Source organism: Trematomus bernacchii, unplaced genomic scaffold (genome assembly GCF_902827165.1).
Source record: "Trematomus bernacchii unplaced genomic scaffold, fTreBer1.1, whole genome shotgun sequence".
NCBI classification, from domain to species: domain Eukaryota; kingdom Metazoa; phylum Chordata; class Actinopteri; order Perciformes; family Nototheniidae; genus Trematomus; species Trematomus bernacchii.
The window spans coordinates 2,604,018-2,629,022 of NW_022987727.1; the positions used below are offsets into that span (position 1 = coordinate 2,604,018).

Here is a 25,005-nt window from a genome sequence, read left to right on the forward strand (position 1 = left end):
GTACAATGCAGCACCAGTCACTCTCTGCACTGCCTCTGCATCGGATGCTCGCAAAGTAGATTCTGCAATGACTGATTGTGGCTGAGATGAGAAGGACTCTTTTAAAACGTTTTGTGTTCAAGCTCATATTTTTGCTGGACCACTTATAAAACCATGTTCCACATCACATCCTCAAATTGAATAAAAGCTCAATTGTTCATTCAAACAAAGAAAATATCACATATGCATGGACACACTCAGTATTCACTTTATAATAAATTCAAAAACAAAATCTAAGAGTAGGTCTCTGATTTTCTGTCATCCTGCAAAACATCTCTACCTATTTTATAATCTGACTTCTTATCGAACAGTGTCTTTGTTGATATAAACAGCTTTATCATCGAAAACAACCCAATAGTAACTTGTTTTGCTGTATGGTGGATTTCTGTCTTGAAACCACACATATTATATATTAGTGACATGCATATGAACTGTGATTCACTGAGTGATCCTGTCTGGACATTAAAGATTGTTTTGAATGTTTATTTATGAGCTATGACATTTGATAGAAAGTATTGGACCACACAATGATTGATTTATAAAAACTCTGAAGACATTTGTTTCATTAAATGATTTATTGACATTTACTTTTTTCCCACCATGGTTTCTCTTGATACCAATAGTATTTACCATAACGTTTCTTTTTCATTTAAATTACATTTATAATGTTTTACTCACATACACATTTATTGTTAAATCTTCTTATTGCAATAAACAAGAGTAGCCAGAATGAGTCAGGTATTGCTACAGTTCGCCATACAAACTCTTTGTCCCCTCTGACAATGAAATTCAAAAATAACTTTATTGGCAAGACAAAATTACACCAAAGCCTCTCCATCTCTCTCTGTCTCTCTGATATGAGAGAGGCTGAGGGCAGAATAAGGCTAAGGCTAGTAGCCTAAACACAGCTAACATGAAATACCTTCCCAGAAAGTAGGAATCTAACATTTATTTCCCATAATGTGAATAATGAGGATGAAATAGTGGGAATAACCACAGAATGAACATATCCGCAGTGCTGCTACTTGACAGACCTACCAGGGACAAGACTGCACTGTTTTGATTTGGCTTATTGATCAAGAATCGAGAATCCAGGATGACTGATCAATATTTTCAAAACAAAACATGCAGGTTTTTGTCTCCATTATTGTGTTAGGCCACATTATAGCTCCATGTTGCCTTTGTCTCAGATTGTAGGGAGGTGGGGATAGAGCAGGTCCCAACACACACTAAAATACATATGGTACACACACCAACAGGAAAGAGAGCACGGATCCTGGAATAGTATCTTACTCACAAAATGAACTCAGCAACAAAAAGTTTTGTTCAGCAACAAAAAGAGCACAACGGTGGAAGCTGACAAGTCAGCTTCTTCTTTAAGTCATGGCATTTATAATGATCCTCAGGATTTTCACTTAAACACATTTCTCACACACAGAAAAAAATGCACCTCAGATTCAACTGAAAGTAAGCATGTTGAACAATTCTAGCTTTAATCCCTTGATACCTGGTGTTGTACCCTGTTCCCAAAGCAGAGATTACCAAAGTAAAAAGGCCCTTTAATATGAAGGGTCGGTCCCTAAACCCAGCTACACCCCCCATCTCTCTGTCCCTCTCTGAAGCCTTTCGAGGACCTGTACTCCTCATGGAAGAACAGAAAAGGCTGTCAGCTGGTGTACTCCCAGTTTATACATGACTCCAGAAAACATGTCACAATGATAACAAGTCACTCTGATAAAAATTGCTCATTGCATTGCAATATTCAGACAAAGGTAAGACATTAGAGCTCATTGCTTCTCAATGAAAGGGCACAGTGTACATCTCGTTCAGAAAAGGTTGATGTCGAGCAAAAAAGGTTTACTGCCGCTGCTTAGCTAGCTTCTGTCTGTCTCTCTGCAGAGTCAGGTGGTCTGCTTACACTCTGTCTGGGTCGACTCTTATATAATCCACCATCCTATAATTCCACCCTGCAGTTTTTAACATTTGCTACCTACAAAAATATTGTTATTGGGATTCCTATTTTGCTCTTTTTTATGTGTGATATAAATGCAAACCAACAGTCCGAACCAAACAAAACAAAGTGCTCACCAGTCTTTGTAAAAGAAAACAAATCATGGTGCATTTCATGGCTTTCACTTGTAAGACGGGAAGAATCGTAGATGCTTCGAGCCGGACGTCTCGGCTCGCAGCCCTCCGAAGCCTCGCTGGGCTTCTGGCTCGGTTGTCACTCCAGCTCAAGATTATTTTTCCAAGAACGTATTTGGCTTTCAACTTCCTCTCTTTAATTTGTTCGCTTTGAGCATTATGGTTGCCACTGCTGATGTGCCCCCTGCTACAGACTCATGTGAACCTTTGGAGATGGGGGAAGTGAGAAAGAGGAGGAGGATACGGCAGCTAATGGAAGAGTTCAACCCAATGATGCAGAAGCCTGACCTTGCAGGATCTTATAACGAGGCCGCATGCAGAAACGTCATAAATACATCAGTACAGAGGGTCACACCTAGTCATACCACCCCACCTACACAGTGAATCAGCCTGCGAATAAAGACCAAGGTGAAGTGAGGAGGTCAATAACTTTCCTTTTTATGGCTTAATATGAACTGACGTCTCATCAAATAAATATATGAACTATGCTCTCTCATACATCTCTCTTGACTGTAAGTAAAAGAACAGATTCTTGCCACCAATTAAAGCAAAAAATATAGATCATGTATCAAATACTGCAGTACAGTATGTACCAATGCATCTTCTGCTGTTTCTCACATCCTTTTTTCCCCCTTAAGTGAGGCCCTTCTCTGACTGATATAGATGTTGACACATGTGCCCTGTAGCGTTTTTTGTTGGTGCAGTCTATTTTAGAACAAAGATTTGTTTGGGCCTGTGTGCGTCTGCATGCTGCCGGAGGTCAATTCATCCTCTGACCCGTGCCAGCCCTCCTCTCACCTCGCAGTCTCAGGAAATGACGGGGGTGTGCAATACCCCACAGTCACTTTTCTGCTCTTTTAACCCCCTCCCACCATCAGACTACCACCTGCCTGTCAGACAAGTCATGTTGTATCTAGCAAAGACCTAATGTCACAAAGTTGTTGGCCTCTGGCGCAGAAGGGGTCATGTTTAGTGCTGTGAAGGTCACCACAGCTACATGTGCCGCAAACAGCGAAGACCGATTGAAGCAGCTACCCTACTGACATAACATTATTGTCTTGGTTTTGAGGTGCATAGGATGAGAAGAACACGTTGAGTCGTGATGACAGGAGAAAACCAACCGGGCCCAGAATAATTTTGTAACACTACATGTGGTTTAATGTTTCTTGAAAGGTGTGCATGAGTTTGTTCTGTAGCTATTGAGGCGGCCATGACAGGGCCACAGTGCAAGGGAGAGGAACCAGGGGAGGTGAGAGATGTTCAAGGGAGTTCAATGCATAATGAAAATGTTCTCCTCAGCTCAGTCCATCCACGGATCACTCGGAAGTCTTTGAAATGGAGGGAAAGTTTCTGGTAAAGGGAAGAAACACAATTTAACTCATTCCACCGCTCCTTTCCCTTGCATTTGTCTATGTTCAATATTTAAATGGTTGGATTTTTTCCCCTTATCAATTGTTGTTTGTTGATCATGTTTGTATCTTCACAGTGTGCTTTTGGAGTGGCTGTTCCTGACTGGCCGAAGTCAGGGGGTGATTAGTCAGTAGGGGGAGAACAGTATTGGCCCGTGGGTGGTGCGCATGGGCCCGGGCGCGGGTCTCAGGATGGCGTGGCTGAGAGGCGGGCCTTGCAAAAGGTGATGGTGGTGGTGGTGCCCCGGAACTGCTGCACGGAGAGCCAACTGGTTCGAGGACGCTGCAGCGGCCATTGCTGCAGCAACAGCCAAGGGGCTGGGCAAAAGCCCTGCACCCAAAGCTTTGGAGAGATCTTTGGAGAAGGTCAAAGAAGACTGCAAACAGACGGGGGATCACAGCGAGACACAAGACAAGAGAGAGAGAGAGGGATAAAATTAGTTCCAGAAGTTTAACACATGGAGGGGAAACAGATATAGACCTCCCTCTCCAGACTATTTTAATTTGTAGTAATGCAGATGTTTCAGTAAAATTGAGTTCATATCTTTCAGGAGGAGGTCATAGTAGAAAACAGTAAAACTGGCAGGCTTTTAGAAGAAAAAAAAACACACGCTCTAACCACTACAAGGCACTGTGGACCTCATGTTATCCATTATCGTTCTCTATCTGATCTGTGTCACAGGAGAGGTCAGAATTCAATAGTAAAACTTGAAAAGTTACCGTCAGATCAGCTATCCTGTGCTTCTTATGTCGGCTGAGGAGGGGATTAGGCTTGCCTGCCATGCCGTCCCGGTGCCTTCGACTTGATATGTGCTGCAAGGAGGGAACACAGGAACACAACTTATTATCAATTGTGAAAAACAAAGGGAAACATTTGACATATTAAAGGGTCAGAAAATGACAAAACACCATATATCTTAGACTCTTGACCTCTTTTGGATAATGAAGACTTTACAATGTGCTCAAAAGAAAAGGGTATTTCTTCCATTATTAAATAATGTTGGTTATCACAAAACACTTCATCTCAAGTTATATTGTATGTAATGTACTTTAAACATAAATAACAAATCCAAATAATTCATAAATACATGCACACTTTCTCCCTCCTACCTGTTTGAGTTGCAGTTCAGAGTTGACCCGCACATTGCAGATCTCACAGTGGAAGGTTCGTTCCTGAGTGTTGGGGTCCACCGGCCCCCCCGCCTGCTCTCCAATGGGCTTGGGGCCCAGACGAGGATACGCCTTGATGGGGCCCAGCCCGCTCCGTGCCTCCAGGATAGTTTTGTGTTTGGTACCTGCAGGCAGACAGACACACAACACACACGAAAGTCAGCAATGTCATCAACCAAGATGAAATTACATGTTTAGAAGCTAATGGAATAAAATGAAATAATGCAGTGGAGATGCATCACTATTTATAACATATGAGTCATGCCGCTTCAACGCGTCTGAAGTAAAATGAGACTGGACAGCATTTCTCTGTAACTCATTACAGTGATGCCGAAATAGTGACAGAGACAAATATCAGGGCATGAAAGAAAAGAAAATGTACCTCTGGTCTGTTTCTATAATAAATGACATATGCTCAACATACAGTACAGAGCGTGTCTCTGTATAAAGTTGTAGTGGTGCGTTTCTACCACAAGAGGGCTGCAGTCAGACAGCTGCTGGAAGACAAACTCAAAGGCCTCTAATGATACATTAATGTTACAATAAGTGTTTTTTGATTCAGTGGAGTGGGTAAGATACTACAAACGGTGTACACTACAGTAACGTATATTACCACATGTACCAACATCATTGACAGCGCTGTACTACTGAACCCTTTCTGTCAAATTCAATAATGTCGACTGTAAATGTCAAAATTAGAAATGTAAGACCAAGTTATAATAGGATAGGAAGCAGGTTTGTCTGGTTGGAATGTTTAGCGCTGAGCATGACACCTGTACTTTTTACTCTTTCACTTAATATTTATGTAATGGCATAGCATCATTTCAACAAGCCATATAAAAGCATTGCTTTTTGTAATACGAACGGGAAAAAAAGGAAATCGAGTTCATATAACACTTTATTCATTCTACCGAGTAATCAAAATAGGGCCTTGAGTCAATACAGAAGGGTTTGTTTAAAACTATTACACACAACAGATGTGTTTCTTGGCAAGTAATATATGTTTACGTGCAAACTCAGACCTATTAATGGTCACCCTGCTATTATTCCAATCAAGACTCCTGCCAGAATAAAAACTTACTCAGCAATTCAAAGAAGATATTCACTCAGATGTTGTCATAAAATATTTCCACCTGCTAAAATGTTCTATGCAAGAGATTCTAAACTGTGGGGGTTCATGTTTCATGCATATAAATGAAGTATTTCCATGTGCATTGTTTTCTTAATTTGAACAAATCCCACCCCAGGGGGCTGCATTTTCAAAGGAGACGGCACAGAGAGATGTGCTGTGACACATGGCTTTCCCTTAACAATGGTCTGCAGTACACCAAAGAGTGTGCCAGAATACCCTCTCATTAAATAATCACACATTTTATTTTCTCCATGGCTGAAACATTTAGTCATGCTCCCCCATCGACCCCTGAGCCTCTCTACCCACAGAGTAAAACATCTCACTGTCTTCAGCTCTGACTTTGACTGACTTTCTAAAATCCCTTTGAACAGAGTGAAGGTTACAGAAGAGAGAGAAATGGTTGGGGTGGGGAACATGGAGTCTGTGGGCTGCACTGAGGAGGAAGGGGCCGGGATGACGGATTTCGTTCGGGGGCCAGAAATGTGCTCTTGGGTTGTCTGTTTTTGCCTTTGTTCTATTTTGGTCTGACAATGGATGGCCCAGTGGATTTTTTGTCTTTGTGAGGTTGACTCTTAGTGTAGACCTACAGACAAGCACACGAGGCACATTTGAAAACACAGAAATAGGTTGACTGTAAACTGTTTACGCACACATCATTCTTTCTCTTGTTTTGTCTTTTCTGCTTTCTAATTCAGTGCCATGCACGCTGCTCATGTCTGCATGACATATGCTTTCAGTTTTTATCGCTGCTAACACAGTTCTGATTTTGAAAACGAGTGAAGGTGATTGTTTCCAGATTGTTTCCTACATAGACTTGTAGACTTGCAAGTCTTTGCCATTCAGGGGTTGAACTTTGGAGCCAGCTGACAACAGGCTGTGACTCAGGGGCTTGTTTATTAGCTGTAATCCACTGTACTGTTTTGTGTGTGATCTCTTTTGATACTGACATGTGCGTGTACTTTGTAAACATGCTAGTAGGCAGATGTAACACAAATGTATTGTTGTGAAGGTGTTAGACTGATATACAATCAATTAGCGCAGGATAAAGCATCAATTCCAAAAGCCTTACTGAGGTTAATCTAACAATAATGGTGGCAGTGATTGCACTTTTATTGATTTATACTTTATTAAACCTTAAGAGGTATTTGTTGGCTGCTTTATGTCTGGCTGAGCTCCTTGCCCCAAACAGTACTCAATGCAAATGGATACAGTTACATACTTGGCCAGTCCTTCATTGTCTGATGTGTCTCAGTAGTTTTTCTAATGTGTAGGAGAGTGTATAAATAATAAAGAGTGGAGGTCCGCAGATACAAACTGTCCTCACAGGGACACAAGGTCACACAGAGAGCCAAGTTGGTAGTGCATAAAGGATTAAAGCAGGCAGCAGCGGGCACCTCAGGGGTAAGAAAAAGACAGTGTTGTCATGTGTGAAAGCTGTCTGACAGAATGTTAAAGCTGGTATTGTAGTGAGCTCAGCCACATAACATATTTTTCTCTTATTTCCTCATGCAGTGGTTACCCGTATAAACCATCCTCCTCTGAAACTATCTCAAGTGGAAGGCTTCAGGCTATGGGGAACAGTTTTTATGCTGCGTGGTGCAAAGACAAATCATGAATGTTTGAGTGGGGGAGTTGTTTTTTTTATAAATGCGTGGGTGAAGTAAGTGGGGTGTGTTAGCAGGGTGCTGCATTGAGAGAGAACACACACACACACACACACACACACACACACACACACACACACACACACACACACACACACACACACACACACACACACACACACACACACACACACACACACACACACACACACACACACACACACACACACACACACACACACACACACACACCACACACACACAACACACACACACACACACACACACACACACACACACACACACACACACACACACACACACACACACACACACACACACACACACACACACACACCACACACACACACACACACCACACACACACACACACACACACACACACACACACACACACACACACACACACACACACACACACACACAGCACCTTGACAGAGCTTCAGTAGAACAGTGCTCGATTACATAGGTCGAGCCGGTCAGTGTCAAACAGATCAGTTATCTGCTGATCACTGTTATTCTCATACCCTCTGCTGGCAGGTCATTAACTGTGATGGAACCTACAGTCAGGGCAGCCAGATATCTCACTGTATGTTTGTCTATCTTTCTACAACTTTGAGAAACCAAAAGTAAGCGAAATAATGACAATATGTGTTATTTTAAATTACAACTGACTTGATTCATTTATATATAAATATTTACGAGAGAATGTGAAAGCACTTTAATAGTAAACCAGTGTTTTTAATTAATTTCCTGTCAGAAATAGACACGTTTTGTTTTCTCTGAGCCTAGTAATGTCTTGTTGTATTGACATTATCTACAAGTGTATTGTATTTACAACCATTTCAAATTTTTCATACTTTTAAAGTATTTATTTTAACCCATTTGAGAAAGTCATGATATTTAGAAGTTGCTACATTTGTCTTTCTTGGCAGAATTCCTAGGACACAGGATGTAACACATTTTTTCTCCAACAACAGCAGCAGTGTGGTTTGAGTAAACAGAGAATAACCAAACATGTCTGAAAAGATAGAGGGGAGAAAGTTCCCACTCCAGAAACTCATATTTAATCCCAGAAGCTCCAAGATCACCACAGTTTATTGTCCATGGTTTGATTGCCAGCGTGTTTCTGGACAGAGCAGAAGCAGTATTTCAATGTATCAGAGCTCATATAATAACCCACCTTTGTTGTGGGCCTCCAGCTGTGACAGGGAGTTGACAGCCACCTTGCACAGTGAGCAGTACAGCAGCTTCTTGGCCTTGTCCTCCTCTGTCTCTGGATTGGACGGGCTGGGGGCCGTGCTGCCGACGGCTCCTGAAACAGGGGGTCCAGATCCAGGCTGCTCTGAGCTGGGGCTGCCAGTGCCGCAGCCGGGGGAGGATGACGACGGTGGGATCAGAGGAGGAGTAGGGGTGGGCAGGAGGGGGCACACCGAGGGCATGGAGCAGTCCATGGGTATGGCAGGCGGGTCGATAAGAGGGGTAAGGGGCCCCGGGGCCAGCAGGGGCACGGTTAATTGTGACAGAGGTCGTGTTTCATCTAGAAAAACAAAGAAGAAATATAATTAAAGTCAGATGCAGTGCAGAGAAAAATCTAAGAACAGATTTTGTGGTCTAAAAGTACATAACTCAAATAATAAAGTGTTTTACTATTGACTTCATTGTCCTTAGACTCAGCCATGAAGCACAGTCCCCATGAAATAAACTCTATGCCTTGCTTAACCACATGACTTACCACTCCCAGTTAAATCTGCTGCGTAGATCAGACAAACCAACATAAAGCGCTTGCAGAAGGAAGGGATTCTTATTTCCTTTATTGGCTATAATTGGTTAAAAAGAGTTCCTTTTAATTTAAGTTATGTGAAGTGGATCAGAGGAGGAAAATGTACTGTATACCCCATATGTACGCATGGCCACGTGTTTAATATGTTTGAAGGTTTTTTGAAGTTTTCAAGCCACTCTTTCACTGATGTGGTCTCGTCTTATTGAAATGTTTCTGAGGAGAGGAATCGGAAACAGATACCACAGCCTGTGCATGTTCTGACTCTTTCCAACACACCTGTTGTTTTTGGCTCGTTTGAAGAGGAAATGGCACTTGCTTTGTCACAGTGCAAACCATGAAGTCCAAAGAATATTCCATTGAGTGAGATCTCCTTTCGCTCTCTGCTCACTTTCACCTCTGTCGTTTTTTGTCTTATTGTTGCATTGTGTTTGATTGCACGAGGTTCACTTTGTCTTGTTTCAACATGTTTATATACATATATTTCCAGACATATGTTTCTGGTCAGCCACTCCCCTACGCAATGCCTTCGGTATTCACTAAGCAATGGGTGTTGGCTGAAAAAAGACCCGCTAAATGTGGGTGGAGTATTCAGAACTCCCCCCCATCAGAAGACCCTTCTCCACAGGATGTAGTGCAGAGGTTAGGAAAGGGAAATTATGGTATTAAAGGGGTCACATGGAGTATTTTTTAGGGAGAAAACAAATATTGACTTTAACTGCTCAATTCTATTTTAAGGATTTCCATAAGATTGGTCATTTTGGCACATGGCAGTCAACAGGGGTTGTGATTATGTTAAGCTATGGTGACAACGTGGTCATTTGTCTAATGTATCTCTGGCTACTCCAATGCATTTCGGATTAAGACATATTTGTGAGTGCTTTTCATTCCATTGCTATCCAAGATCTAAATTATCTTTCTTTCCATATTCTGGAAGTTTCCAGCTGCAAATATGCTGGCTGTGTTTGTTGAATCTATTTTTTGTTAAAAAGGGAAAAGAAGAAACCTTACACTGACTCAATATGGCATTTAGGAGTCCATAAACCAGGTCTAGATCAAGTGCAGTGTAAGGGTAAGTGCTTTATGGAGAGGTTTTTGACTCACAACATGCTTAAGTTGGCACATCACTGCCTGAGCTGGTTAGGTTGATTGCAGAGTTTAAACCTACAGGAAGGCGGAATGATCGAGAAGTAGTTTTGTTTTTTCTAGTATTGTTTTAAAATGTTGCCCACACACAGACACGTACTCATGCACATCGCTTCATTGCAATGCCAAACCCCTAATCCGCGAGGTCCATAACATGTGGCTTGAATTAAAATCAAGTGTGGAGGAGTAGAGGTGGTAGGCCAAATAGTAATTATGGATTTCGTGATCCATGATGGCCTGGAGGTCTGCCGTACAAAACCATCACATCCAGGCCCTGCTTCACCGCATACCACAGTGAATGCCTTTTGCACTCACCCCCCCTCGGACCCAGTTCAGCTTGAGGCTAACCCTGCGGGGCCTCCATAGCCGCAGTAATTCAGTGTCTATGTCAGAAACCCAAAATTACAATCTCGCTGAGCAGCAAAGTGTTTCCCTTTGTCTTATGTACTGACTAAAATGAAATGCATGTAAGACTCATTCTAGATTTGCTATTCTCTAAGTGGCGGGGATAAATTGTTATGTTTTTCTTGCCCTGATAATCCAACTGTCAGAGTTATTTGAATCCCCAGAAAATGAGGATATACTGTAAGCCTAATCAAACATTGATAAGGAAGTGAACTGACCTTCCCTGAAAGCTGGCCTCATATCCAAACAGAGGAAGGCATTATTCATTGGGAGAGGTCAGCAGAGGGAGATAACTCAGTCCAGATGCTCTTCCCTATAGCCTGGTGTGTCTGCATTGCCTTAATCCACCTCAGGAAATTAAAGCTATGTATAGTATGCAGTCTATGGGGAGAGGTTATGTTGATAAATCTATATGGTTGATCAAAACCACTTCCTTTGTTTGTAGCACAAGTCAAAGTTCATCCTGATTCCTTAAAGGCAGAATGAGTAGGATCTTTCAGTTGCTGTTTGTTAACACAATATTCAAAGTTGGCCCCTCCTCTGCGGCTCAACAACACGAGAAGTGCACGCCCCATGACCATAGATAGAGATATGTGCTCGCCAGCAGGTGAAAGTCAACCCCCTATCGATTTGGAACAAGCTTTGTCTGCTTGCTGTTTCGCTTCACTTTATTTACATTTCTTCAACGCTGTGCCACGCATTTTTGTAGCATCCTCTTTGATGAGTGCTTACAATCTGGCATTGGTTTACTACGTGTTTATATGTTGACGCCAAGGAACTTCCCCAAACACAACAACATATGAAAATACAGGGAGAAGGTGTCAGGTTCTCCACGAATCACTGAGAGCAGTTCATATTGTACAAGTTTAAACATAGTTTGATCTGCCTTTAAGTGTTAAGCATTGTCTATTTTGTGATAGCTTCTTGAAAATGTAAGTAAATATCTGATTGTAGGGCATAAGATATATTATAAAACAGTGCCTAAAAGCTATTTGTTGCATTAAAGAATGCAAGAGATTTCCTAGCATCCGAAACCAGAAACAAGTGTGCTTTTTGTTGTTATATAAATTGTAATGTTGAAAGCAGAAGAACATGGTTATTGCTATTATCAATCCTGGGTGCAGGGGGAACGTTGTGCAGAGTTGGATATGCTTTGTTTATGTCACATGAGGAATGAAAGATGTGCAATTTAAACCCAGTAAACAGATTAGAGACTTGCATTCGTGTGAGATACTTTTATAGCCGAAAATACCATGAGGTTTAACACAGAACTGGCCAATTGACTTTGTGGTGATGATAACTTGTAAGTAGGTCCATGTTTCTATGTGTGTCTGTTTGTTGTGTGGAATTGTTTTTGTGTGTGTTTGTGAGAGAAAGAGCTATCAGGATTCAGGGCTACTTAAGCAGTATGACGTCTGTCACTAGTGCCTATTCTTAATGATTTAAGATGTAAGTAACCTAATGCTGCCCCAACGTGAGCCGACCCTCATTTATAATGCAGTTTGGTGCCTTTTTCCAGAGTCTGGCCTTCTTCCAAACTCTGAGTCACACGCACACATGCTCAGTTAAAACGCACACACACACACACACACTCTCACACACGCTCTCACACACACGCTCAAGCACACACACTCACACAAACACACACACAGCATGAAGTAATGTGTAAAAGATACTTATGTTGACTATTCAGGTTGATTTAATCAAATAGCTTACTTTAGAAGAAAACTAAAACTGCTGAATTCCCTGAAAACTCCAAGACTAACAACAAATATAGACGGAGCGTGAAAAGCACATCAGCTCTGTGTAACTTAATACTAAAGTAACCTCATCATAGCCATGTAACCCTAGCCTTCACATGAAAGTCATCTGTTTAATTGAACTAGTGTGTGTGCGCCTGTGAGTGTTTGTGTGGACTAAAGAGTGCTATAATGTCAGGGTGGTTTTAACATGGCCCTTCATTAAAGTAGGAGTGTCAGACAGCAGAGGGATGGCGAGGAAGGGAAAGGGGGAGGGAAGAGTAGAGTTTCTCTACAAGTAAACAGCTGTCTCTCCGTCATTCAGCCAAACCCCTCGGCTCACCAGACCAAATCCCCCAAAGCCAAGGGCCTCCTCTGTAGGGGCAACTATGACAGCAAACTATACGAGTGCTATAAAACTTGAGACCTGTTTTGATAGCCATAAGGTTAAAGAACCATCAGCACTGACATGAGTGACCTTTCACTGTTCCAGCCATCAGCAAGGTCACAATAAGTCCTGATATACTGTCATCACTGCTGGATGCATTTGATATGGTAATGAGAAGTGATGCAGTGTAAGGTTATCAGACCAAAGCTAGTCTGTACTACTACACTGTATCATATTTGAATGTCTCAAAGGAAATATTTCAGAAAATCCTTTGCAAAGAGATCAGTCACAAACAAATCCACAACAACAACTGCTCGGTGTTTTAGGAGATTTGCACTGTGGGAAATATTCTCCTCTTTCTTCCATCTGTGTGCTTGCACTGGCCTGACAATATTGTTTGCGTATGTGTGCATGCATTGTATTTGTCCGTTTCAGAGTGAATGCCCCAGAGTGACCAATGTTGATGTTCTCAGGCTAAAACAGTGTCCCTTCTCCCGCTTGCCCAGTTGAAGACACACACAGCTGCCTGAGTTCTGTCCCCCTACCATGAAGCAGAGGGACAGGATCACACTGAGCACATGCATAAACACACACATTCACAAACTCACAAGCAACCGTGCATGCGAAAGACCAGGAAGTGACAGAGTTCTAGGGTCACGAGAAAGAGGCTTGGATGGAAAAAGGCATTCTTTCACATGTAGCTACTTTCAGATATCGGTCATGGCAGGCTTGTTTTGGCTCCTCAATCTTTTGGAGTTCGCCCCGGGAAGTCTTACTAATGGCGACAGGCCTGGAGCTGATCTCAGATCCCCCCTTTGAGGGAAAGAGAGTGAAAAGGACTGGCCCTCCTACTACTCTGGGATCAAATACTATAAATGGTGTGTTATTTTTGCGCATAGAAAAAGTCTCAGGTAAATGCTAAGGTCTTTGCTCTGGTAGGATGTTGCATTTTGGCCTTTACTGGACCTGTGTTTCCTCTTTTCATTTAATGTGTTTGCTCTATTCCCTCCTGTGAATACTAGTGCCCATTTCTGGTAAACAGTCGGCTACAGAGACCTCTGTAAATGTCACCAAAACATGGCCGGTCTATTCAATGCCTAGTCTTTGATCCAAGGACAGAGTGGTGACACTGAGGGAATGGAAACAAAATCTGTGTGGAAAAAGGACAAGGGCACACAGCACTCTCCGTCTGAATTATAGCTCGAAATAGGAAGATGAGCAAGACAGGGAGAGAGAAAGTAACACTGAGACAACAGAGACAGCGCTAAAGAGATACTGCTAAAGAAAGAGCTTGCAACACCTTGAGCATTTCCCTACGTCCTTACTTACCAATAAATTAATCGTTCAACAGTGAATTACTCTTCATTAAATTCAGATCATCTGCTGTCTTTGTGCTTTTAGATGCTGGATTAGATTGGTGTCATCTTTATTTTTTCTCAATAAGTCTTTGCACTCATTACCACCACCCTGGGCTCAGGCAACATGGTCTATTTTGACTCTGTGGCAAATGGTATTGCACTTCAATCACTCACTAAGAAGTGTGCAAACACATACACACACACACATGTCCACATCACAGGGGGGATTCTTGAACCACCATGTTCAAGACCATGTTTATGCCAACTCACCTGCTCACCGCCTAAATAGAAGGACACTAAACCAGTTTAACATAGCTCAGCAGACAAAGCATTGCTGTGGTTGGACTGGACTAATACGAGAATAGACTGTGGTACAATAATGATGCTTTTACTTTGATCAACCTATTCATTCAGAAAACGGGACACCTGACATCTGGTATGGTTGGTCTACTCCTCTCTGTGCTACTCGGCTGTCCAACAGATTAGATCATTTAACGTTGAAACCCTTAGCCAAAAAGGCCTATGACCTGTATGAATAATGCAATAGTATCACTGATGACAGTATACATTTACTTAAGATACATATACTATATATAATATTTGGCCAAGTAGCTAACACTAACAGTTGTAAGTATGTTGCTTCTTTTACCAGCATATACAACTGATTATATTCAACTAAATTAGTCAGAATACATTTATATTTTGTTAGGTTTGTGACAGCGTTTTGTTTTAGGCTTCTCAAACTTGTTTTTAGATAAAAACAATTCGTATAAACTCCCCTTCGGGTATCTGATCATAAACTGTTCTCATCAAATACACCATGACTATCAAACTGTAGTTTATCCATAGTGACCCAACGCTTTAAAGTTATTTTTTTAAACGCATTTCTTTCTCCTGAATTTCCCCACAGGGAAAAATAAAAGGTCCATCTTATCTTATCTTATTTTCAATTCAAATACACTTAATCTGTTGTTACAAATAGTTATGTCGACATGAAGCAGATAATCAAGCATAAAAAGTCCTGGCACCTAAAGGTTTGGTTTGATGAAAGAATGTGAGTGAATATGTGAGCCCATTTAAAGTGCAAATAGTTGTGTGTGACTGTAACCGTTGGCCATAAGCTCTGCTGCAACCCTGTCGGACCACACAGAGAGCCGAGATGCTCAGAACAACAAACTGTAAAGCCACTGTGATTAGATGCCTTTGTTATTCTTGCATATTTTCCACTTCAATTTTCAGCAAAACGATAAGCCTTTAAACATCCCACACAGATTCTGAAACGTTTTCTGTTTCCATTCCTACTATTTTTATAAATCATACCATGTTTTATATTTTCTGATGTCTCACCCGCTTTGCTGGGCTCGTTGTCTGTGGCGGGGCCAAGGGCGCCGGGTGGAGAAGGGGAGGAGGTGGGGGGCACAGTGTGAGGCTTGTCCCCCTCCTGAGGGCGACTTTTAGAGGTCTCGATGCCTTTGACTCTCCTGGCATGCCGGTTTCCTTTGTAATGGGCTTCTGCCTGGCTCTATAGGGGAACATGGAAATATACATGTTATGGTGTGAGTGAACAACAATGCCAACAGGTGAATAAACATTGCAGGCTGGATTAGAGTCACTGTGACACCAGCACACACACACATGCATGCGTGTCATTATGATAGCATGTTATTCAATGTACTCTTGGGACTGGAGCCATAAAAAGCAGGAAGATTTACAGTGGATAAATATATAACAAGCTTTGGAACAAAAAGGTGCAATGATGCAGAGAGAGAGACATTTGAGATATTGACCTGTCTGCGCCCCTTGTCCCTTCGTCATCCTATTGTCCAGTTTTCAAATTAACAATACATTATCATGAAGCTCAAAGTCTTGACATACGTCCTCTGCAGTCTAATTCTCTACATACAAACTTGGCTCCAGCTTTCATTACTACAACCATGCTGACAGACATGCCAAGGGAAGTTCAACTGGGGGTCAGTGGGCTGCCACACTATCTGCCTGGAGGGCCAATAAGTCACTCCCTGACAATACCCTCCCTCTTACAATACACACATGTTAATAGAAGTAGACATTATCACTGAGAGCCTCGGAGGCAGACATGTGCTCCTGCAACATACATATGGCCTTCAGCTGCTGCCTAACAGGGTCAGGCTCAAATACAATCCCAGACCTATACAGTACATACAGACTATGCATGCAAAGACCCTGTCTGAAATATCTCATAGAAAGATAAAATGTGGATCCGGACCCTGAGTCTGGAGGTTTCCAGGGACTGGAGATCTTTCTGCATTCCAGCAGAGAAAACAATGGGCAGAGATATATTACATAAGCTAGTGCGGCTAATCTCCTGATGAAAGGCTAGCTACTAGCTAATGTGTTTGTTCACAGAGTAAACAACACAGACAAGTCATTCATCATGAGAGAGACAACAGGGGAGTCTGTATGTACTCCGTGTATGTTTGTGTGTCTGCACAGAGGTATGTGGCAACATGGCGGATGAGATTCAGGGTTGCTATACTAATCTGTCGCCAGTTAGTTAAGCTTCACCGTTGACTGTTGAAAAAAACACATACATACACAGAAACACACACAAGGAGTATTCATGTAACCATAGATCTGTTCGCCCATTCTTTATCTCCCCTTTATCATGGCTCAATTGTCGGTCTGTTAGAAGCACAAATAGGCTCTTGCTAATAGGGACACTTTATATCAGATAGTTCCCTGCTGTCTGAAGTATGTTGTCTAAGCAGAAGTGTCATGCCAGTCTGTCCTAGCCAAATATTTTTTCTATCGAGGGACCAATGTTGAAGATGATTATTAATTTGCTGGATTACAGTTAGTTGCCAGGGAGAGTCAAAGACTTGGAGAATTTCAGACATCACACTGACCACAGGCTCAGACGTAGGGATAGTCTGGCAGAGGGCAGTCGGTGATGAGTAACGTCCCTGAGCCCAGTCATGTGTGTTTTTTGTATGTGTGTGTTTGTGATGGCATCCAGGACGTGATCTGGCACGGTAAACCTGGGGCAGGGACTGAAGTGATTTAGAAGATAACATGTTTCTTGTAAATCTTGATAACAAACTGGGCTCTAGATATAGCAGACCCTCTGTACTGACCCTGTCAAAGGGGTCTTAAGTAGCTGCTTAAGCAAAGCCTGCAGATCAAGGTGGAGGGGGCTATGGGTGGAAGAAGGGGGTGTGTCGGGAGGGCTGCTAAAAGAGAAGTGATTTCTCAGATGGAAAAAAGAAACAAGTGGAGATAGAAGGGTGTAAGATGGTTTCTGGAAAACCTGCCACAGAGGCTCTCTTAACCTTTCCAACCAAGTCAAGGGGATCAATTGCCAAGCAGCTGAGTATCAGTGTGAGGTCCTGGATGGAAAGAAGTGAAAGGGAATGAAGAAAATGTGAAGGAGGTAAAGTGTGTAGCCGGGAATTTAAAAAAAGACAAGGAAAAGACCAGGAGGGTGATGTAACGAGCTGAGAATGAAGAGGGGAATAATATAAGAGAGACAAATCTTAGAGAGAGGAAAAGCTGAAATACGCATCAACCTCTGTTTCATTATGTAAAGGGTTCAAACTGAACAAGTGTCTTCCAGCATGACTACCAATCTGAGGGAAAAGCAGTGATTTCACAGACTAGCTCCAGCTGTAGCTCCAGATGAGACAAAAGAGGAAGAAAAAAGATAGACAGATAGACTGGGACAATACACAGGAAACCGAGTATAGTGAGGGTAGAGTTATAAAAGGGTAGCGGGGGCAGGGAAGTAGCGAGTAAGAAAAAGGGACGTACATCAGCCTATAGTGTTGCTGCAGCAGCTGTGACGTTGGTCAATGCAGCGCGACAGAGTCTATGATGTCACTAATGCAGCACGCCACCAAGGTTATTGTGCATAAACCACCGTTCAACACCTCGCACCACGACACGAAGCAAGGACAGCCGGGCAAAAACCCACCTCGATCCTTTTCTCCGTTCCTTTCCCTCTAAGTCTCCTCTTTCCGACTTTCCCAAGATGCATTGGGGCTGTCAGAGCCAGACATTAATCCATGCCCTTGACGAATGCATCTTATAATAAGTAGTGGCAGGCAATTTTAGGCATTTCCACACTGTAAATAATGCAGCATTAGAGAGGGAGACAGATATAAAGGGGGGATGGGGGTTGCTGAGAGAGAGACATGCAGAGAAAGAATGAGGAAGAGAGAAAAAGATCAAATGGGGACGCATGAATGATGACAAAATGATGCGTGAGATGAGGGGAGCACGAGGTGCAAGCTAGAAGGCAGAGCTGGATCCTTTGAAGACAAATACATTGATCATGACATTACATGGTAAGCCTCCTCGCATCTCCTCTGACCTAAACTAACCAATCAACTCACAGATGGCAGATAAAAACTGAGAAATGTCAACATCAAGGGCAATATAATAATCTTTTTTTTCTCAAGACAGAGACACAGACTGGATAAACGGGGCGGGGGAAGTAGCACAGGATTCTTCGATGTGTTTCCCTCTGTACTATTTTCAACCATGAAATATTCATCCCGACTTGACATTATGTAAAAGAGAACAGTGTGGGTGGGCAGTCGTTCCATGGCGATATAAAAGGACAATCTTTCTCCAGCCGAGTTAGTAGGACAGCACAAATGACACAAAAGTTTGACATTGCTGATGTACTGCAGAGCCTGTTTTTTCTTGTGAACACTGGCAGCAAAACTAACAATGACAGCAGAGAAGTGCTGTAGTCCTGCCTATCAAAATCGTAAGGACTCACATTTGTGAGATGTGTACTGTATGTCCTTTATCATTCAGGAGCCAGAAGGAATGCCAAGGCAGCAGTAGGTGTCAGCATTGTTACAAAGAAGTGCACAAATAAACAGAACTAGAGCTTCAGAGGGGACTGAATGCTCATGAAACCTAAGCATATGCCTCCAAATAATTATTCTAGTTTTGGAAAGTCATGCCTGTTTTTTCCTCCTACAGCAACTAGCTTAATCTCTTTTACTGCATACATATGTTATGCAATTTTTTGTTTGTGAAAGTGATCTTAGTCTGTTTATTGTTGTCACAATGTTTTTATAAGATAAGATAAGATGGACCTTTATTATGCTTTATGCTACCTTATGCCAAGTCTCTCTTAAATGAACAAGAGAAAGAAACAAAACAAAAATACAAAAGGAGACAGTCATATGTGGAGTTTTCCTAAATCTTTCATAGTGTTGGCACTGTAAGGAGGAGGGATCTGTCCATGACGAGGCAGGTTATAGCCAGATATCACTCATGTCAGAAAACAAATAGTGCAGCCTACTGCTTTAAACATTATTTGTCGTTCCACTCTGCAAATGGTTTACAGTCAGAACTTCTCAATACATCATAAAGTGATTATTTTGGTTATATTTGGCTGGATGTGATGGAAAACACTCTGGATGCATTAGGTGCTTCTCAGGGTTAAGTCATGTATTTTCCTTTAAGCTGTCATTACAACTATTTAACCATTAAGTTAAATATTTGAATTCTTCACAGATTAACTCTATATATTCTAACTTTATTCAAGCTTTTAATAAAGAAGCCAGTATTTGCCTTGTGGGGCTCAACATTTGTTATCATATAAACAACTTTGAATGACTGCCTCCTCTACCTATGAAGATATACAGATGGGAACTCTGCAAAGTGTAGGCTCAAAATTACAGGCCTGCAGCTCCATGACCACATGGAAACCATGATTGTAGACCTGTGGAGTATATATAGCACCGGTCCACTCCTTAATGTTGTGTATTGTGGCTGAATGTACGCCCTGGCCCTGCAGTCTGCACCACTGAATAGGGAGCATCACAGCCAAATGATACACTGCGCACATGACATTTGGCACTGATGTTGTCATGTGTCTATCCTATTCATCCACAGCAGGAAGAAAAGACTGAGAATGGATTGGTGTCACTACACGTAAAATACTTCCATATGATGTTTGTTTTCTTTAATTTGTCATCAGTCATGTGTGCAAGTTGCCCATGGGTATAATGTGCCATTAAACTCCCATTATGAGTTGAGATGTAAACTACACCATATGGACAAATGAAACTGCTGTTAAAATTATAGAATTATACAAAAGCATGAACATTTCTGTTCATTTTAAAGAAATTATCACTTCATGACATGCTTGTGTGAAATTAACTTAACACATGTTGAGGATTTTAAATCAAGCTTTGCCAGCTTTGATTGGCAAGAGAAAATCTGTTTGAAAATGCAGGTAAAGTCCTCTTCCTCTACCTCTCTCTCAGCTTCTTCAGCAGCCTCCTCAGCTTTGTGCTGCAGTGCTTATTGCTTCTACTAACTGCACACCGTCTTGAAACAAATTAAATTCCAATGGGGTCGCAACTGCCAAAACATAGCCCAAACAAATGTACCACATCCTCTGTCAACACCCACTCTCAGGATAGCAAACAGATAGAAAGCCCTCCAACACATTCCGAAAGCAAAAATATGAGTTGAAAAGTGAATGTGTACAAACAGCAAGATACAGCATATCTAATGCCACATGGGAAATGGAGATGTGGAGTGGGAGAAATACTGTGTATGTGTTGGGTTTATTATGTTTCTGTACTGTACCTCTGAGTTGAAGCGGATCTGGCAGACGTTACATGAGATGACCGGCCGCTTGGTCTTGACCAGTGGAACTCCAAAGGTGTGGTTGATCACGGCCTTTTGCACCGGATCCATCTGGTAGAGAAAATGACAGAGAAATCTGTGAGTTATAATCCAGACCCAGTGACTATTAATACTGGAGCACTCGTCCAGGTGTCCCAGTGCCACAAGTCAACAGGTCCATCCATCATTGTGATATAAGGAGTGAACGTGTGATGCCCTCTGCATTAGATGGGTGAGTAGAGGGATCCAAATCTCAAACTGATCACACAGCAGTGGATTAAGTGCATGGACAAGAGCGCGTTTGTGTTTTGTCAAGCAAATAGTGCTGTTCACGGCATGTTGCTACAACCTGTTGCATCCTGCCCAAGCTCAACCTTCTTTCCTGACCAGGTTGTAGCTTCATGCTGTCCTCGTGTTAATTGTTTCAGCTGGGACGTCCATCATACAAGGTGTTAAGCACCTCGTATACATTTAACCGACTCGCTTTAGGAGCTCTCCAACGTGTCAGTGGCTAAGCCACCTACTTCAATTCTGTCCCAGACAGTAAAGACCCTGCCCGCATCATTTTAAAAAGGCTCTATTCCAATATGTATCTGTGTTTGAAGCTGCATTTATCTAGTGATTATTGTTAATTGACCTTAGTATTAGTCTAGGGTCAATAGCTATGGTGGTATTTCATCACAGACTATTGTCTGGCACTATGTCTGCAGCTAAAACAGTCCATATGTTAAAGATGATTCGGCACAGCATTGGTACTCGAAAGGAATAAAGAGAAACAGAAGACCTGGCCTGAAGGACAAAAGGATATGATATATGATGCTGTGTGTTTTGAATTCATAAGGCACGAGGGAATGTTCCGGAGATTTTTTTTGGTGAGCATGACAGACTGTAAATGACTCAATATGGCTCGTCCCCACATTTAATTTGGCTTATCACCAAAACTTTCCTTAAACTATCTTGCAACCAGAGCCATTGTCTAATCTAAAATGCAAATGGGAAAGACGTGAGAAGAGAGGGAGACAAAAGAGCAGCTAACATACATTTTCTCATAACTTATAGACAAACCATTTACATTTCTGCATGCTGCATGTTACTGAGCAACTCTAAAGAAAACAGGGTAAACAGAAAGAAAGAAATGGGGAGAAGGCCCAAGACATTAAGCTGGGTGACAGGACGGTACAAAAACACACCATCTGGGGGAGCCAATGAATGAGACAGTGGGAGAGGAAGATGGATTGGGACAGATAGAAAGAGAAAAGGAGGGAGAAATGGGAAATAGCCCAGAAAAAAAGAAAGAGAGAAAGAAAAAGAAAAAAAAGAGGCCCAGGCCGGACATCCTCACATCGCACATTCTTATCTCATTTGGCTCTCTTTCTCATACTCCACGTTCCATGACTCCCTCTATTTCTCTCCCCAGAAACAGCCTGAAGGAGGCTCTACTGCTGCTGTGAATTTAGATGGATAGAAGGGGAGGGGCGGATGTTGAGCAATGACGTTGGTGGACAAATAGTATGGGGAGGAACTGCATGAATACCTCAAAAGTGACTAAATACAACCAAAGAAATCCACATACATTTTTGGTCTATTCTTTTGAACTCCTGCTAGATTTCACCCCAACTCCCATATGATAAGCAGACTTAACTGACAGGTTGTGGGGTAAATACTGTTTGCGGGTGTCCATGGTGTGACCCATCATCAAGTTTAATAAGAGCTGAACAGGCTGTGTGAGGTAACTGTACACATGAATCAGTACTCAGGGTGTGTGTCGAATATGACCCATTCAGTATATTCAGCTGTTAAAAACAACGCCCAGCTGCCAACAATCCTTTTTGGACGGCAGTTCACATGCTTCTTACCCACATGTTCTCCAAAACATGTCCTCATGAAATAGTAGCTGAGCCATGTGATTAAGTGAAGAGGGATCTTCCAAAACTCACTCAAGTTGCTTTGACCAATTTTGAGAAAACTATCAACTGTCATTCCAATTGGCTGTGTTTCCTGCATTCATAGTTTAAGACTAATCCCTCTCTAACATTTGAACTGTGAACAGTTGTCATAAGAGAAGTCTGGGTGAGTTTTGGAAACATGTCAGTATGGAGCAGTTTGCAATGTGGTGAGAGCCCTGGCCGATGTGAGTAAACCACATAGACCGCTGACTTTAGCATCACTCAGCGGTCACATCAACAGCTCCACATGGCCTTAAGAGACTAACAGGAGAATGCCTTTTGTTAATACAGAGTTTATTCTGAGGTGAAACAGCCCAAAGAGCAACCAAGCATCTCCCTTCACTTCACCACAGCAAGGACCTAACTCACCGACATTCTCTGCATGTCTTTTTCTTCAACTCTCACTGCCCTCCACTCTTTATTTTTCATTCCCTCATGATTTGTTTTTGCCCTCTTCCTCTAGTGTGCTTGATCAGTACTCTGCGACAAAACGTTTGGAATGGTTGGATTCCAGCAGCGAAGGATGCACTGTTCTGTGACTCTCGGTGGGACCACTCTGGCAGTCACTCCACAGTCTGCTCTGTGCCAGATAAATAAAGCCTTTGAAGCTCTTGGTTCTACATACTTTTGAGTCGTGCCCAGATTGGGTGTAAAACAAACAAAAGAACGGCAAAAAAGCTCCAAGCATTTAGGTACTCACGTTCTTCTCCTGTGTATCTGTAGAAACTTGGAGCTGCATTTCTCCTCCTGTATGTGTACTGCTGGACGAAGTGTGTGTTTGAGCCTCAGCATGTGCGAGAATGAGAGTGTGTGGTGCACCTTCCTCACTCATTCAGCGCCCTGGTTTGTTGGTTGTCAATGCTGAATACAAAGTAACTCACTTAGAAGACTTGTGCCTAGTGATGCATTGCCAGCTACGATTTCTTTGTTTTCCCTCCTCTGGCACCCTACTTCTCTTTGAAAAGCGTCAAGAGAAGAAGCAAGTGTCTACTGTAAGGAATATCTCAAATATCTGCCTTACTCTGTTATTTCACTGACATATCACCTAACAAGTTCCTTTCCCTTTAGTTTAGCCTCCTTCTCCTCTTCGATATGTTCTCTCTCTCTGCCTCACGCTTCCCTAAAGTGCATGTCCCTTAGTCTGCTTTCCAGTTTTCTCCTCCCCTTCTCTCTCACTCCCCCCTTCTTCAGGCATACTCTATCTGTCCAGATGCAGCGAGGATTGTGTGTCCCACTCTCCTCCTGCTCAACTCTCCCCCTTTTCCCCAAGTTCACACCATCTATCAAATGTCATCATCAGCCACTAGAGTGGCTCCCTAGCCACACACACACACACACACACACACACACACACACACACACACACACACACACACACACACACACACACACACACACACACACACACACACACACACACACACACACACACACACACACACACACACACACACACACACACACACACACACACACACACACACACACACACACACACACACACACACACACACACACACACACACACACACACACACACCACACACACACACACACACACACACACACACACACACACACACACACACACACACACACACACACACACACACACACACACACACACACACACACACACACACACACACACACACACACACACACACACACACACACACACACACACTATTTCTTCTCTGGTTTCAATGGTTCAAAGGTATATGTGATGCCTTGCAGCCAGATATCATTGGGTGCACATTTGATCTGATAAAGCCCAAAATAAACTCTAAATGATTCCTTTTTTTTAAGTCTGAACCTATGGGCACAGGTGTGATGAAATGATTGTCAATTAATATGGTGGAGATTATTGCTGGTATAAGAGTTGTTTAGGAAGAGAGTAAGAAACAAGATACAAGGAGCATGGACAGCAGGGGGGATTCAACAAGTCTGCACACGCCTTTGCATGATTGGACACCTTCATCAGAAACTCCTGACTTTGCGGCCTGAGAAAGCCCACATCAGTGCATGCATCTTGGCTCAGAGGTGTGTGAGCATGCGTCTATATCAGGAGCAGCTGCTGCAGATAAATA

General features: G+C 42.4%; 1 protein-coding gene across 5 annotated transcripts in view; it reads right to left on the minus strand.

Annotated features, from left to right (window-relative positions):
* Positions 1–599: 599 nt before the first annotated feature.
* Positions 600–25,005, minus strand: part of znf385a (zinc finger protein 385A) — a 65,146-nt gene continuing 40,740 nt past the window's right edge. For 3 of the 5 annotated variants that reach the window (XM_034145464.1, XM_034145465.1, XM_034145468.1), the window contains exons 3-8: positions 20,931–21,041; positions 15,657–15,858; positions 8,704–9,060; positions 4,704–4,888; positions 4,314–4,406; positions 600–3,970 (exon numbers count right to left, since the gene is read on the minus strand). In XM_034145464.1, coding sequence (XP_034001355.1) covers positions 3,722–3,970; positions 4,314–4,406; positions 4,704–4,888; positions 8,704–9,060; positions 15,657–15,858; positions 20,931–21,041 — 1,197 coding nt within the window. In that variant the 3' untranslated portion in view covers positions 600–3,721. Of the gene's footprint in view, positions 3,971–4,313; positions 4,407–4,703; positions 4,889–8,703; positions 9,061–15,656; positions 15,859–20,930; positions 21,042–23,615; positions 24,092–25,005 lie in introns of those variants that run through there. The other 2 variants (XM_034145467.1, XM_034145466.1) reach the window with 2 other exon arrangements.